Source organism: Cyprinus carpio, chromosome A25 (genome assembly GCF_018340385.1).
Source record: "Cyprinus carpio isolate SPL01 chromosome A25, ASM1834038v1, whole genome shotgun sequence".
Lineage (NCBI taxonomy): Eukaryota > Metazoa > Chordata > Actinopteri > Cypriniformes > Cyprinidae > Cyprinus > Cyprinus carpio.
This window is the reverse complement of record NC_056596.1, coordinates 8,403,051-8,420,389: the sequence shown is the minus strand read 5'-3', so window position 1 is coordinate 8,420,389 and position 17,339 is coordinate 8,403,051. Positions and strand designations below refer to the sequence as shown.

Genomic DNA, 17,339 nt, shown 5'->3' with positions numbered 1-17,339 from the left:
AGAAACACAGAATCACATTCAGGGTCAAATTCATCTAGTAATGGTGACTAAAACATTAAAATAGTAAAATTAAGTTTTACTCAAAGGTACCTTGAGAAAGGGCTAATTTGTCCTTCAATTTTCTGTACTGGACCAACAGAAGTTTGAGTTTCTCTATATGTCGATCCTTCAGAAATGAAATAGAGTTGATGTTTAGTCTATAAACAAATCCTCTCCCTGTTACAACATGCATGCTGCTTCCTGCAGATTTTGGACCTGTTAACAAATGCAAAGTGCACAGATGCTGACTTACCTTTTCATTATTGGCAGCTATTAGCATCTCCATTCCAGTTTTTAACCTCTGCAGCTCTTGATCTGGAACATAAAGAGCACCATTACATCATTATGGCAGTGTTGGGGAAACTAGTTTAAATTATAACATTAGAGTTTCAATGTACTGTAGTAAGACTACAAGCAAGATTCGCTAATATGCAGTTATATACACTAATCTACATGCAAAAAGAAACTTCATTAGATGTTTTTGTTAGATACATAATCTAAATTATATAATTCATAATTTAATCCAAGACATATTTCTGACACAAAAAACAATAGGAGTTTTGAACAAATGAACACTGATTAGGCCGGCAGCCTCAAATCTGAAAAAGTAAATTCACACTAAATACAACTAGAATACACCCTGATTTAAATGAACATAGATATGCACAGCAGATTTAATGAAATACTATGCAGTATATGAAGAACATTTAGGACAAATTGACTGACTAGACAGAATTAGACTGTGTTTTTCTAGAATGAATGAACATTTCTGAACTACAAAAAATGTTGCTACTTTTAGTTACTCATCCAACACTGCATTGTGGTGACACACTTCATTTACAAAACACACTGAGCGATGATGTTGAAGTAAACCAGCCCTCCAGGGGAAAAAAAATTCTCTGTGGTTAAGTGACAATCCAGAAAAGTTCAGAAAGACGTGATGGTCTTTCTGAAGGTTTGCCAGGAGAAATATAGTAGTTGACAGGTGAAACACTCTTTAAAACAACATTGAACAAAGCAGTGATTTAATTCAAGACTCATGCTCAGACAAACTGCCTCTGTCAAGTCAGTTACCTCAACCTCATCCTGCAGCGTTAACCTGGTTAGAGCTGGCCGACCACCTCAGCTAAATTAAGTCAACCAGCTACCATGTTTGACAAACCAGCATGACGTCCTAAAACTAGAATGAGCTAGTATTTCCAGCAAGGAAACCTTCCTTCACAACACCATATATGGAAATAAATTCAAAATAAAATCAAAGTCAACTATAATTTATAACATAATGGTGCCATTGTACTTATATATATATATATATATATATATATATATATATATATATATATATATATATATATATATAAATAATTTTTATACTTTATCCATTTTAATAATATTTTCTAATTATTGTGCAATATATTTAACATCACAATTCAACATGGATTACAAATAAAATTAAATATTTCAATATTATAAATCAATTTATAATATTATATTTGATTTTTTGATGTATAATATAATATTTTATATATTTCACATATTAGATTTTAAACTTTATACTGCATACTTTAACTACTATTAATATTATTTTGTAATTATGTATTACATTTAACTGCACATATAAAAACTATCTTTTCACACACTGTGATGACTCGGAGTAATACTTTACAGTCAATAAAATACACCCACCATTGTGTTGTTAATAATGCACAAATTATGAGATTAACTGCTAAAATGTGCTAAAATGAAGTTCAGCAACATACAAAACATGTAAGCTGCGAGTAGTTGATTCATCCTTTCTTTTTCTTTCTTTGAACTGTCCCTGGTACTATATTAAGGAATATTTTAGCTCACAGACCCATGGGAAAGCAATGAGTGGCTGCGGGGTGTGACAAGCATGAATCAGCCACTTAACACCCCCTCCACACACACACACACACATACACACACACACACACACACACACACACACACACACACACACACACACACACACACACAGGTAAACATTGATGGGATTGCAAGGAAGAGAGGAACATATTTAGTAATTCATACATTTTGTCTATTTGATTTTGATGTTTCTTTGATGTTTATTCCTAGAAAATAGCAACATTCAACAGTCAAACTAATCAGGGTTTAAAACTGTCCTTAAGGCTTAATTTTTAAAGGGTTTAGGTCCTATTTTGTACCATATTAGTGGAAAGTGTCTTTTATTAATGTAATGCTAAATTATTCTGCACTAAGGCCTCAGTAGGCCTCACTTCAGCAACCGTTAGGATTTAATCTTCTTAGAGGTACCTCTCTCTGTGATGTCATTGTTGATGGTTCTTTGGGACAGAAGCTGATTCTGTAGACACACGATTTCAGCATTCTTCGTAGCAAGCAGCTGCTGGAGTTTGCCAATCTCAGTCTAAAAAGAAAAAACACTTTAAACCACCATTTTACTAACACTTTCATGTAAGAAAGAAGAAAACAAGGTCCACATTTTACACAATGGTGTATCTTAATATTAATGCTTTTTGAGAGAACAGGGAAATCTGACACTGACAACACAAAAGTGACAGGCACAATAGGGTTAAATACAGGTTAAAATGACCTTCACCATTTTGGAAGGTGAGAAATGGTACATTAACATTTAAAAACACCCACTATATTGTCACAAAACAGGGGAAAAAAGTTGGACTACCACACACACATGTAAGCTTTTTCTGTTTCATATGTAGAATATACCTACTGTTCATATACCACCACCAAAATGCTAGCACAACTCTCTGACATGATTTCCCAGAAAACCCATTCAAGTAACTATGCAAGAACTACAGTAGGCTACAAAGTTAAAAAAGGCACAAAATAATTTATTTTGAGCTGAATTAACAAACACAAAAACTCTTTCCACACTGTAGCTTTCTAGCTAGCTAAATCAAGATAACAGATTTCAGACTCTCGCGTTACATCATCTTGAAAAGATTACATCATCCCCATCAGAAATTTGAGACTGGCTAAAACTTCTTTGGCAGCAGATTCCTTACATCAGTGTCCAAACCTTGTAAATGCTCAAATGTTAGCACATAGGAAAAGACACGACCTTCCTGTTATTTCTGTGCCACCAACAGCACCACAAATAAACATTCCCTCATCAGCCATTGTTTAGTCAAACATGAGAGAAGGTTGCGTGGGTAGTAACAGGCAAACAAGACTTAACTAGGGAAAAGGGATTTGTAGTATTTCATTACAGGCTATAGGAGACAATAAGACATGATGAAATGTACATAAACAATGTGCTGTATGTACAGATTTAGTGTGTGAATCTGTTTACATCCCCATACCGAACTGCTCAACCCTTGTTCCCAAGATGGACAGACCTGACAATCTACCAGAGAATGAAGTCATACGAACCCACACTAACATGCAAGTACTCACACAAACAGAGATAGATGATCTATAGTAGCCTATCCACATGTACAGTTTCCCTTCACTGCTCACTTCCACACATAATATGGTTTCAAAGATTGCCGCTAGACCATGTGGAGCTCTATCCTTGGCTAAAACTCTCGAGCAATTGCAAGCCATCTAAATGGGTCACCATTTAAAATTGGGGATCATGAAGCTGCAAGATTATCGTAAAATATCTAGTGAAGAGCTTGTCAACAACTGACCAAGTACCAATCAGTGATGTAAAACAGGTGTCTAATCTCACTCTTAGATGGCTTTACCTCCAGCACATCTCCCTGAAAGTTTTGAGTGATCTTCAAAAGTTTGATTATGTGGTATAAGTTTGTTTAATTGGGGTTGTAGCTAAGCTCTACAGGATAGTGGCCTGGATTGGATAACCCTGACATAAAACAAATCTAGATGGAAGAGGGTTCAAGAAGCACAAGGACTGGGAGCTCAGAGAGGCATAACAACCAAAGGAGTGGACATTTTCATGGAACTATTACAAAGCTTGGAAAATGTAGACTTCCTGAGTAGAGGTGGAAGTATTATGAAATCAACCCTGTCTTAAATGGCACTCTTGATGCAAACTTCATGTGGTCATGGGGTCTTTCATGTTTGGGTGTCCCTATGGTCCACGAGACTGTAGCGTGTCCCATTTTATGATTCAAAAGGGTACTCCCCATGTGTCGTCAACAGATTTTGAAGAAACCTATAGTGGTCAGTTATCCAGCAACATTACGTCATGTGAACTCAAAAGGAACGCAAGGGTGAGGGTGCCATTTTGGCCATCATTGCCCTGTCCTTTGTGTCATACTCCTCAGGGACGATGATAAGGGATAAGGAGGGGGAGCAGGGTTAAGCACCTGAGCTGTCCGACAGCGCTTCTCCCAATGCTGTCGTTCTACCTGAGTGTGCTCAACCGTGAGCTTCAGTGTAGAAAGCTTGGTCATGAGCGACTGGTAACAGACATGGAGGGAATAGGTGATAGAAAGCTGGAGGAAGAGAAAGCCAGAGGGACGTTCATTATGCTAAGAGCTTAAGAGATTGTGAGTGTGCAGTGAACAATTGAATAAAAAGTATGTATAGAAAAGTTACGGGATCAGAGGAGGAAATTGCATTGACAAGAGTTTGCATTTGGGATTAAGCCAATATGGCTAAAGAGGCTGTTAGTAAATGCTGATAGGGCAGTTAAAGTTCGTAATGAATAATACAGAATGACAAGATACTAGACTGAAGGCTAATAGGAGTCCAGATTAAATATGCATTACCTTAGTGGCTTTGAGCTTCCTTTCATATTGTGATTTCTCACCCTCCAGGTCTTCAACCTTGCTCTTAAGAATGTGAAGCTCTTGTAACAAAACCTGATGAAAAACAGAAACAAAGAAGAACAATTACACACAACCTTGCAGTGGCAAATATCCAACCATTCTGGTAACTGCTCCTGGAAAAACTATGCTTCTGTCTAAGGTACAGAGCCCCTAAATTGACCTTGCAGAAAAATAAAACCCTGAGACTTTCTTGTGCATGTGGAAAAATGTTCTTGTGGGCACTCGAAAGTTCTAGGGGCTTTTTTCCTGCAAATTCAACTTCAGGGGTTCCGTGCTATGGTCATTCATATCAATACAAAGGAAATCAGGAGAAAGGGTTTGGACTGATCCATAAAACCCACACACCGTGCAGTTAAAACACAAGAAAGCTCTGGAGATTCCTGGAAAACCTTATTAGTTTCTTAAAAAGATAACTCGGGTCCTCAAAAACTGCCCAAATTGATCAAGGAAAAGAATCTAATAGAGTCACCACTAAGCCCACAACCCTTCTGGAAGCTCTCTGGATCTACTCAGCAACCGTTAGCGTTAGTGAACTTCCATCATGCAGGTTTACACCCAAAATAAATCATGACATTCTGTCATCGGAACACACTGCAAACACCAGTAACCATGAGATTCCCACAGTGGAGCCCACAGACAAATTGGATTCACTGTAGAAAGAGGCAGTTAGTAGCAATTCCTGTTGGAGTGTCCAAAAGTGAGATGTGGGAATGGTTATGTTTTAGGGTAAAGCAAGGAGGTAAAAAGGGGGTCTTGAAGTAAATCCACCACGTAATGAGGATCTGCCTACATTCTCTTCTCCACTTCTACAGCGGCAGCTGCATTCCTCAGCATCAGAGGCACCAAGGCCCACATCGGGGCTCTGGTCGAGAGCCTCACGTGTGCCACTGTCCCCCAGACTCTCCAGGGCTCGCTGCTCCTGGATGCGATTGCTGATTTCCTCATGGAATTTACACATCTGCTCCTGTAGTTCACTAATTAGATTAACCACACTCTGAGAGAGCAAAAACAAGAAAGCCAGAAAAAAGGAAAACTTTGATCAGATTTGGAAACACAGTTACACATAGACATAGATGGTCTCATGATTAATCTGAATTCTCTGAATAGGCATATTCATTTTTGGCTTTGTGGACCTTAGGTTTCAGAATCAATTTACATTTCCACTCAAAACAAGTATTTCTGGAGGTTCAGGTTTAGTTTTCTAAAGTTTGGCCCTGTGGACTTTTAGAAAAGAAATTCTCTTAAAACAAACTTAAAAAAAAATAAATAAAAAAAAGTCCACAACCAATGCCCAACATAAATGTGTTTATACACATACCTTTCATGTTTCAGCATTTTTTTTATGTTATACTTGAAATAACGTTCTTCTGTATAAATGGTGGTGAAGGGACCTGCATTGTGACCTACTCTTTGCTGGTAATTTTTTTTTACTGACCTACTTTTAAATTTAAAGAAGGGTCTACATGAGGACAAGCTTTTCTGGGAACCAAAATACTGGATTTCAGAGGATAAAATGCAGGTGTTTGAGATTCAAATAAATGTTGGGCATCTGTAATACTTAATCTGTGACATATGATGGTACCATGCGCCAATTACAAGATCTGACTTTAGATCTGATCCAGTTTGTTTTTCTCTTGTGAAAAAGTGAATGATTAGTCAGGCTAATCTTGGCTATTCTGACAGAGGCAAAGGCTGTCAGCCAGAGGAAGTTTCATATGATATTCCCTGTTGATGCTAAAGCTGATGATAAGGCACACGTTCCATGCTTATATTTAGCTCTATGCTAAAGGTGAGTGGGGGAGATGTGTGTGGTGAAATTGTTTTGTGTCTGTTGTATGTTTGAAGTGAATTTCTGCCATTCCATCCTGTTGAATGGAGCCTTGCAGCTGTCACCCTTGAGGCCAGTGTTTGTTGATGCAACAAATGCAAGGAGAGCTCTGTTACCACAGAACATAGAGTGTGCAATTACTAGTGTTGCTTTCGTCAACGAAAATTATGACTAAATATCGTCATCAACGAACCTTTATCATGTGACAAAAGCAAGACGAGACGCAACGTAAATGCATGTGATGATGGCTATAATTAAATGTATAATGCAATATTGTTAACGAATAAAAACGAGACTAAATTTGGTTTACAAAATAAAAACTATGCTAAAATCTCTCTTCATTTTCGTTGACCAAAACGAGACGAAACAAAACGTTATAATATTATTTCGTATCACGTTATTATTTTGCAGTATTTCTGTTCCCTGTGTCTCACTGCGCAAATGTGACCGACATCACTTCCTCAAGCCCCACTCACGGCATTATTTAGAAGATGACAACAAAGTTAAGCCCTATTCACACCGCCAGCGACTTTTTCTTTGCTTGTCGCTTGTGGCTGCCAATTGAGGTATCTACTGGGCATTCTCACTACTGGTTGCCTAGTTACCCCATAACACTCTACTACAGCAGATGAATCACATGCTCTCCACTGACTTTACTCCCATTGGTTGTCGCTCGTGAAATTCGCTTCTTTGCATACATTTTTATTTTTTATTAATAATTTTTTGCATAAAGTTGAGGAATTCTGTACATTTGTTGCTTGACACGCATCGCTTGACATGCCCACATTCCTTCACCAACGGTCACTGCCGCTCGTGTCGCCGGAAGTCGCCAGCTCTCCATTGAAAATGAATGGGATTATGTTGCTCTGTCGCTGTGTGTCACTGTAGGTGTGAACGGGGCTTTAAATGGGATTTATACATTCACCTGGCTCCGCTGACTGCGAGCGCACCTTCCCAAAAGGATGAGGCTTTTATACTTGTCACGTTCGCGTCGTAGTATTCTTTGAAATGACAGGGGAGCGACGAGGAGTAATTGTCCCCTAAAACCGTCGGGAATCACCGGTGAGAATTCATTTGTCAGTACAAGTCTTGTGACGAATGAGTTGATGAATTAATAATTTCTTTATGTACAAACTTAAAACAATCTTAAACTATTGACTGTATTTTGCATCAAACACAATACAACTTTAAGCAAATAGTGTATAATTAATATCTAAATGAATTCTAATTCTTTTTTATACAATAAAAATAAAACATACTTCAAATAAGAAGCCTTGGACAAACTATGCAAACTCCTGATGGAGTTTGAACTTCACATTAAACTGCTTCTGTTTCACACAAATGCTGTGAGAATGCTGTGCACTCTGCCACGTGAAATTAGTTTGTGTGTACTCAAAGCGAACTTCCAGCAACACTGCGATGATGTCATATTTTCCACGCTTACCCAAGCGAAATTGCAGACGCACCGAGTATAAATCAGCCTTGACACAGAGAAAGGGACCGATGGCCAGCCAGCCGGGGTTCGTCTTTGGGAGAAAAATTAGCAGATTATTATTTTTTTTTTACATTTATTTTATTTAAATTTATGTGTGTGTACTTCTAACATGTTTGGTTGGAAAATAAATGTTGTAAATTCAAATCAGAGTGTCCTCCGTGTCTGGAATGGATATATTCTTGAGTCTATAAGATAACAATAATATAATAAGATAACCTTGTTTGAAATGGGTTTGGCTAAAATAAAATTTTGGTTTCGTCTATACTTCTAGGTACTTTTACTATATTGACTGGGTTAAATAGAATTGCATTACTAAAAAGAGACTAAAATACCTTTTTCATTGACTAAAATGTCATCAGTTTTCGTCGACTAAAACTAGACTAGACTAAAAAGAGTATGAACGTGACTAAAACTAATAAAAACTAAAATGACAGCTTCACACAAAGACTAGACTAAAACTAAAATTAAAACAGGCCGCCAAAAACAACACTAGCAATGACAGTATGGATTTATGAGAAAAAAGATTCACTCAGTAAACCCACAATTTCAACATAAACCAGTCACAGAATATGCACATACTTTTGTGACAAGCAAGATTTGTGCAATTCTCAATTTTACTGTTTATAAATATGTATGTGTATGTATATATATATATATATATATATATACACACACACACACCCATACAAATATAAATGTTATATAAACACACACATAAATATTAAATGTAAAATCTACGTACCCTAACTGAAAGCGCACATTGTACAGAACATCTATTAGCAGCTTTTCCTTCGCTTTTTGCTTCATTTCTAAAGTGAATGACACCCATTGCAGATATGTGTGCAGCTGAACACTCATCAAGTCAAGCACTGAGCACTTCTGGCGTTTGTCATTTTGTGTTCATCAAACTGCCGGTCACTATCTCCCATTTAGGCCCACCGCATGCTTTTGTGTCTCTACTGATTAGCATCTTTCCTTATCAGCACACTGCCTTTTTGGCACTGAGAGCATTTGTGGGACGTGGGGTTTGAATGTTTGTGTGTTACTGTCTGTCTGTATGTACATTTCCGAAAATCATGTTTCCGTAAGCACACTGTCAGTGTGGAAAGGCTGAGTCTCTGGTCTCTTTTTTGGTCTCTTTGAGTCCTTGGCATACTTAACTGAAATCAAACACCAGGAGAATGTTCACATACTAACTGAGAAATTGAAAAGCCATTTTTTCTAATGACCAATGACTTTTTCAATATAGAATATACTCACAAAGAACTATTTTAAGCTAATGAAACATTTTGAGCCAATGATACCAAGGCAAATGTATATTCGCTATGAAAGCTTTGACTTTAAGCTTCTGTTAATAATAATGGTTCTTCAAGGCTTTGAATTCTCTGATATTTCCAGGTTTTCCCATGACTGTAGGAAACCCGTTCAGTTGCTGTCTGGGAAAATGCTTTAAAAAAGAAACCATTCCATCTTTAGACAGAAAGCCACAGATTAAGTATGTTCAAGAAAAACAAAGCACAGAAAAGATGCTCCTTTAAAGTTTTATGGTGTTTTTCTGAGTCTCTGTTTAGTCTGTTGGCTCTGCACAAAGTGTGTTACAATGCGAGTCTGATAAGTAATTAGGTGTTAAGAGGTGATAAGTCTACAGGATCTACATATACAAACCACAACATAAACATGCCACCATGACTTCCCTGTCCCCTAGTTATGTTTCCATATGCCAAGTGGAAACATCAGATTAAATATCAGCTCAAAACCTTTTGAGCATGTTTACTGATCTTGCATTTCAACATGACACTCTTAGAAACCACAATATTGTGTCTGAAATCAGTTTCTCTTCTATATAACCATACACTTTTTTATTAATATACCTCTAAATGTATTTAACAACACATATACTGACACGTCTGCTTTCTGTGTGTGTGGTTTCAATTGAATTAGAGCCAACAGGTGGACAACAAAGACACAGACATGCTCAAAAAGACCTAAATAGCATCATTTAGTCAACCAAAATCATTCCTAGTCAACAAATCTAAACAAGTATTACAAAGTATTCATCAGTATTATTTTATGAAGAAACAGGGAAACATAACAGTTGTCAAACAATTCTAGATAGCAGAGGTGTCGATAATAAAAAAAAAGTTGTATAAATTATACTCTATAAACACAAATTGAACATTTATTTTTATATACATACAGTATTTACATGTATATTAAATATATATTACTTAATATAGTTTATTTAGAACAAATTATGTTTTAATAAATCTGAAAATAATTATTGCTAAAATGAAATTTAAGAAAACAAATACAAATTTTTTCAGTAATTTAAATAATGCTGAAATAAAATACTTATTAGATGAAAAATTTAAGCTTAAACTAATAAATTGGCAAAAGCACATAACATTACTCAAACTTCAATCTAAAATTAACAGGAAAACTAAAAATATAAAAATAGGCTAAAGAGGCTAAATTTTTTTTTAATTTAAATTAAATTATTTTTTTGCTGTGATAATAAAATTGCCATCGAGAATCATGAAAACAATGTATCGGTATTGAGTACTGGTATTGTGACATGCCTACAAGACAGACTACACAAATAGATAAAGTAAACAGTCATAGGATTAAATCATTATCATTTAGGGAACTACAATAGTATGACATTAATCAAATACCATCTCTTAACAGATGAACCCATTGCTCTGTATGAACTGAGAGAGTGATACAGTACCTCAGCTTTATGATGTTTCTCCTGTTCAGCAATGTGGTTGTGTTCCTCCTCCATGCCGACTAGCTTGAGTTTCAGATAGGAAACTTCATCCACGAGTTCCAGTTTCTGCGTCTCCAGTGAGGTTCGGCTGAAGAGCTCCTAAAGCACAGACACACACATTAGCGAACACATGGTGACACACAAACACACCCACACATTTGTACTGTATACAGCAACAATCACACGGCACACAAACGCTCCTCACTGCTCCACTGGCTTAGTTCTCTCACAGTAACGCTTAGGCCAAAGCGAAGCGCCACTAAATATACTCAAGCAATGAACGCTATTTTTACTTCATCTGCCTCTCTAGTGCCTGTATGTGAGAAAGTCAGGAGGGCCAAAAGAGGGAAACTTTGTTTCTCAGCATTCCTGATACTATGGGCTAAATTCAGCAGGGCACTGAGAACCTTTGCTAACCCAGTGTTTAAAAAGGGCATAAACTGTTTTGTGCACATAAGAAAACCTAAAATATAGTGGTGATATGATGATGGTATAAGATGTTAAAAATGTGGTATTGTGATATTTACTATTGTGCTGAATGATTACAATATTCCTGCAGTATACCTTGAAAAACTACACAGTATTACAATGAAATCAGGTAAAGATTTACTAAACAAAACTGCCTCATGCACTTTTGTTTAGTAAATATTTTGCCAAATCTATTCAATTCAATTCCCACAAAATCAGTGCAGCAAAAAAAAAAAAAAAAAAAAAAGTTCAGCACATTTTGTCTGGTCCTAGTTATGCCTCATACTTTGACCAGAATTACCTTGCACAATCACTTCCTCTTTCACCTGAACTACTTCCTCCTTGTAGTTTCTGAATCAGAACACAAAAGTCTCTTGCCATTCTGACTATCAGAAATTTCAGATGGTGTGCTCATAACTTAGTTTAATCTAGTAGTGTGTCAAGTGAGTCCCAGACATAGTGGTTTTGGATGAAAACCAATGAATGCATCACAAAGTTCTGGTTCTGTAAAATACAGTGGACATGAGTCACATTCAGCCACCTACATCACAGTCTAGATCATGGAGTACAGCAGTGGTTTTCCAGCTTTTCTACTCCAAAGCCCCTCACTGGCCACAGTAAAAATTTAAAGGATCCACAACTTTTCCAGTTGTTTGTGATTTACTGGGTAAGAATTACATTACTAGAATACATTACTACTAGAACACTCCAATTACCTAAAAAATTACATTTCTACTCAATAAAAATGTAAAAGTTTACATATTACACATATTATTGCTCTTTTGTTGGTTTTGATTGTTTCTATTGTCCTCATTTGTAAGTCGCTTTGGCTAAAAACATCTGCTAAATGATTACATGTAAATAAATGTAATGTAAATGTATTTAAGTGCTTTGAATTAATTTTAATTAAAAAAGCGCATGCATGCTTTTGTGGCCCTAACTTAACTTCCAGTAGACTTCCAAATAGAATCAATGACAACAGCTAAGTAGTCCCTCTACAGTAGATTATTTTTGATAACAAGCAAAATATGTTTGCTGCGTAAATCAGACTTACTGAAAATTCAAATTAATTCTCTGCCAGCAGGAGGTGCTTTAAAGCGGCAGAAACAGAGGTTTCCCCAGTAACTGTACACAAAGCAGCACTGAGCTCACAAACGCTGCTTTATCAGGCATATAACATGCAAGATGAAATGAAAATGACATCGAAAATTTAATCGACTTATTAAAGATAGTCTTCCTTCAGAAATACAGTTATATAAAAAACCCCACACCTCATTTTGAACGTGCAGTACGTGCTCATGTTTATTCAATGTAGCCTTTTGGAAAATCACTCAGTTTTGATATTGTGAGCGACACAAATAAATAAATGTATGGGAAACACATCCCAAAGCACAACCACCTGAGCCCAACTTCAGTCTACTCATCACCTTAACTTTAACTGCGTTTGTAGATGGCGCCATAGCCAGAGTGATAAACAGACAAACCAATACAATTTTTAATATAACTCCGACTGGATTCATCTGAAAGAAGAAAGTCATATAAACCTCGAGGGTGAGTAAAACACATATTAATTTTTGGGTAAACTAACCCTTTAAATTATCCATAATTAGATAAATAAATGATAAAACAGCTCTTTGCACTGTTGGTAAGACAGGGATATACGCCTTGGTATCTTTAAAATATGTTACCCTGTCTTACAATAAAGGCTTTTTACCTTGCTGACTATGTGAGTGCCTGGACGTGGATTTTTTTGTTGTGCAACAGGATCCAACTATTATAAAGAAATATGGTATTTAAGAAAACTGCCATTACTAAGCTGAGAGTTTACTTGCCACATCAATCAAAGAAAACATGAAGGCCCTCTCTATCTCTCCATCTCTAGCATTTGTTGACACAGCCATCCTGTTATGGAGTCCTGAACATAATCCTAGGCAAAGTGGGCAATTCTCACTAATATAAGCTTAAAGTGGTATGAAATTGAACTGAATTGGTACGTCAAAAAATTATGTGATAAGATTATATAATTTCTAAATTAATATTTTTATTATTCTTTATGTATATATATATATATATATATATATATATATATATATATTTTTTTTTTAATATTAAATTATTTGCTATTATTATTATTGTTACATTTTAATGTATATATATTTTTTTATAATTTAAAATAATATTTAATGACTTAATAAATCATTTACCAGCAGAATTCCAAGGGGGGAAAAAAGTGACGTGCAATACATATTAATCATTTAACCTTTTGTAAACATTGTCACAATGACTCAAATCCTTTCTAAAGTAAGTCTGTCCATTTTTTTTCAACTAAAAACAGTAAAATCCTCCTCACAAATAAGCATATATTTCTTTCTGTGGTTTCACTTGGCAATGCTAAAACGAACATAGCTGTTTCAAAAACAGTACTTTAGAAATGATCCTAAAACATTTCTTTATGCAAATCAAAGGAACACTTGCCAGCAAACACTAACATGATGGCTAAAAGAGTGTGATTATAGATCCACCAGTTTAAGCCAGTTAATCACATGCTAAATATTAAAAAACATGCACAGTTATCATACTTTATGATAATAACATCCCCACAAACAAACAACTAACTTTGTAGAGACAAACATGGATGTGAAGGTCTGAGGGTGTAATTATGCCAGCACTGAGCAAACAACTGGTAACCCACATTCATAAATCTAGTACACTGAGTCAAGTCTACATAATTAAATCTGAAACTGATGGAAAAATCACAGATTGCTCAAGTTTCAGGTGGTAAACAATGTTTTGCAAACCTTTACAATTCTGCTTAAAACTTTACGTAAATGATAGCAAGTATGTGATCTTACCTGTTGGAGCATTTCCTCAGTAGAAATGAGTTTGTGGTGGTGTTCTTCCAGGGAACTTTCCAGATCTCTAATCTTTTCTCCTTGAGCTTCAACCTGGTCAGTGAGAACACTCACCTAAAACCAACAGACAGCAGACAACGTTCACTCACGCTAACCTGAAACCTGGCCAGTGTTTCTCTGTTGTTTTCTCCGACAGATATGCTAATGATGATTGCAACACACATGCAAACCCAAAGTCTAAACAGCAGAGGGATGTAGTCCTTCAAATGTGTACATTTGAGATAAAAACGGCCATTCCTTAGTTCTGAGACACTTCCATGCTAACATGTAAGCCTGCTTGAGTTTCAATTGTTTTGAAAGTGTCCTTTTGTTCAACACCAACTGAAGGACTGCCAACCAGAAGGACAGGTAAAAGGAGAAGAACAACACCTTGAGGCCATTAGGAGCCAATCATGTTCATCAGTGTTTTGGACAATCCACCAATCAGAGCACAAGAGGGGCGGGACTATAGAGAAGGGCAACTTTTTTTTAACACTTGTTGCAGAGTTAGACAACCTAACTTCTTAAAGGTGAAGTGCTTCACATTTTTAGGTTAAAATACTTTCTTTCACCTCTGTTTAATATGCAGAGACAACCACAAGTAAGCCTTTAATACTCTGCGGTGATTACAAAACAATGCTAGGTTTGTTTGAGTGGTAACTGCTAATAATTGCTGCATAGTAACAGCTGAATAATAACTGCCCTAGCAACCATCTAGAATACCCTAGTGACCAACTAGATGCCCAAGAAACCACCTAGCAATGCCCTAGCAACAACCCATAGCAACCATCTAGAATACTCTAACTACTTAGGAGCCTTAGAAACCCCCTAGAAATGCCCTAGAAGACCTTCAATATAAAAATAGTATAATCTGTGACATTTTTATGGCATAAAATAATTAAATGATATATAGGTCAGCAGACACATATTCTGGACATATATTTACTGTTAAATCAGAATTTTTGCTTTGGAATAATCTCTGTTAAATGAACACAAACAAGCTTGCTAGCTTACAGTAAACACATATCACTTTAAAGCTGATAATGGCTAAACTCTCACTGTGGTGTCCACCACTGCTGCTTGGTAAAATGTGAAGTAACAACAACCCCCTAACCTGTCCACAGATTGTCCCATAGCTATGTGATCTACAACCTTCCCATTGTGCATTAGACAGGCAGCTGTGTCACCCTGGGCTGCATCGCGGCAGTGTCACAAACCTCTCTGTTCACAGAGACACCACAGTCCCCCGGTTTGACCCTGTGAGGTTTAACAAGCATGTTGGCTAGCTGTCTTCTCATTGTGTTGACATTGTGACTATTATGCTGAGTTGAAATGCCTTGGAGGCCTGAGTGAAATATCTCACCTGGAGAACCAGAGACTCTTTGTCCCCTTCTAATCTCACCAGCCGCTCTTGATAGGTCTCATTGTTGCTTGAGCACTGGAGGTTAACCTGTGGAGACACATGCACATGAGTTTTTACACAGAGAAGTCTCCTGGATTCTAAGTGCAATTTGATCACTTGAAGTGGCTGATTTCCTCACAAGGACCAAAATGTCCTCTCAGTGTGGGTTGTTTCAGGTTATAGTCGCTTTGTGGGGACATTCAGCTCAGATAGCAAAATCTGAATCACACACACTCACACACAGGTTTCCATGTTTTATGGGGACATTCTATAGGTGTAATGGTTTTTATACTGTACAAACTGAATTATCTATCCCTTTACCCTACCCTTAACTTTAAATGTTACATCATTCTGTATGATATATAAGCTGTTTTCCTCATGGGGACTAAAAAATGTCCACACAAGGTAAAAAATTACTGGTATTTCTATCCTTGTGGGGACATTTGGTGTCCATAACACACACACACACAGACAGAAACTGAAAGTCAACAGAGAGGTGTGCAAGAGGAAAGCTTACCTCCTTGTCCACTTTTTATGAGAATAAATGACTTCAATAAACTTCATCAAAGAGAAATATGCAAGTAAGCCAAAAAAATTAAGTGTTGTTTTTAAGGTGTTAAATGACATGCTGGCGCACAAAAAAATGAACTGACAGCTTTGACACCTCTTCAATAGAAACACAATAAAGGAGCTCATTACAAATTAATGAGGTAATATGCATAAGGTTTGAGAGTCACAAAAACAATGGAAAAAGAAACAACAGCATGTTGTGCCTCAGGGTTGCGATACAGTAGATAGAGACAGACAGATAGATAGATAGATAGATAGATTTTTAATTTACATTTTTTAAATTCTATTTTAGCAAATATTGTGTGCACAATTCAAATGTATGGCTGCATGGCAAGACAGACAGAACATATACCAACTTAGCATAACAAATTATGGTCACACTTTATTTTAAGGTCCAATTCTTGCTATTATTTGTTAACTATGTTACCATTAACTATATCACTGTTGCCTCAATAAACTCCTAATTTGCTGCTTATTAGTAGTTAGTAAGGTAGTTGTTAAGTTTAGGTTTTGCCTAGGATTAGGGATGTATGGTCATGCAGAATATGTGCTTTATAAGTAAAAATAAACAGACATGTTAATTAGCAACTAGTTAATACTGAGAATTGTTCCCTATACTAAAGTGTTACCCAAATTATATTAAGCTGAAAAAAAGATGAATGATCAAATAAATCTTCTGTCCAGTCTTCAGACTATATCAGCAAAAAACACGTCAGTAAATACAGCATGTCACAGCTTGAGAGATAAGACACTGTCACTTGTCAGCGCTAAGCTAGCAGAGCTAGCGCTTGCCACATGGATAATCTCTGTCTTTTAGAAAGCTTTTGCTGTATTCAGGGCCGTCATTTTTCACAATAAAGCGGTCTACTCATGGTTTACAGGGCTGGCTGCCTGGAGGAGTTACAGGGTTAAGCTTGTCTAAAGGCAGCGCTCAGTCCTCACACATGAGGCTTTCATCGCATAATAATTGCAGTCCACAGCAAGTTTACATTCAACCTGAGGTTATTTATTTATTGGGAACCAGATAATGAGAAAAAAAGTTTGATATCAGAAGGAAAGAGTGTGATATCATTCAATGTGTTAATGGAAGGAACTCAAAAGAACTTAAAAGTAATC

At 36.5% G+C, this 17,339-nt stretch overlaps 1 protein-coding gene across 9 annotated transcripts in view; it reads right to left on the bottom strand.

Annotated features, from left to right (window-relative positions):
- LOC109109596 (liprin-beta-2-like) overlaps nucleotides 1-17,339 on the bottom strand; it is a 50,996-nt gene that overhangs the window by 12,870 nt on the left and 20,787 nt on the right. For 7 of the 9 annotated variants that reach the window (XM_042715288.1, XM_042715286.1, XM_042715291.1 and 4 more), the window contains 8 exons: nucleotides 15,615-15,701; nucleotides 14,213-14,326; nucleotides 10,854-10,991; nucleotides 5,590-5,793; nucleotides 4,740-4,832; nucleotides 2,335-2,446; nucleotides 293-354; nucleotides 91-166 (listed from right to left, as the gene is read on the bottom strand). In XM_042715288.1, coding sequence (XP_042571222.1) covers nucleotides 91-166; nucleotides 293-354; nucleotides 2,335-2,446; nucleotides 4,740-4,832; nucleotides 5,590-5,793; nucleotides 10,854-10,991; nucleotides 14,213-14,326; nucleotides 15,615-15,701 — 886 coding nt within the window. Of the gene's footprint in view, nucleotides 1-90; nucleotides 167-292; nucleotides 355-2,334; nucleotides 2,447-4,739; nucleotides 4,833-5,589; nucleotides 5,794-10,853; nucleotides 10,992-14,212; nucleotides 14,327-14,434; nucleotides 14,613-15,614; nucleotides 15,702-17,339 lie in introns of those variants that run through there. The other 2 variants (XM_042715294.1, XM_042715292.1) reach the window with 2 other exon arrangements.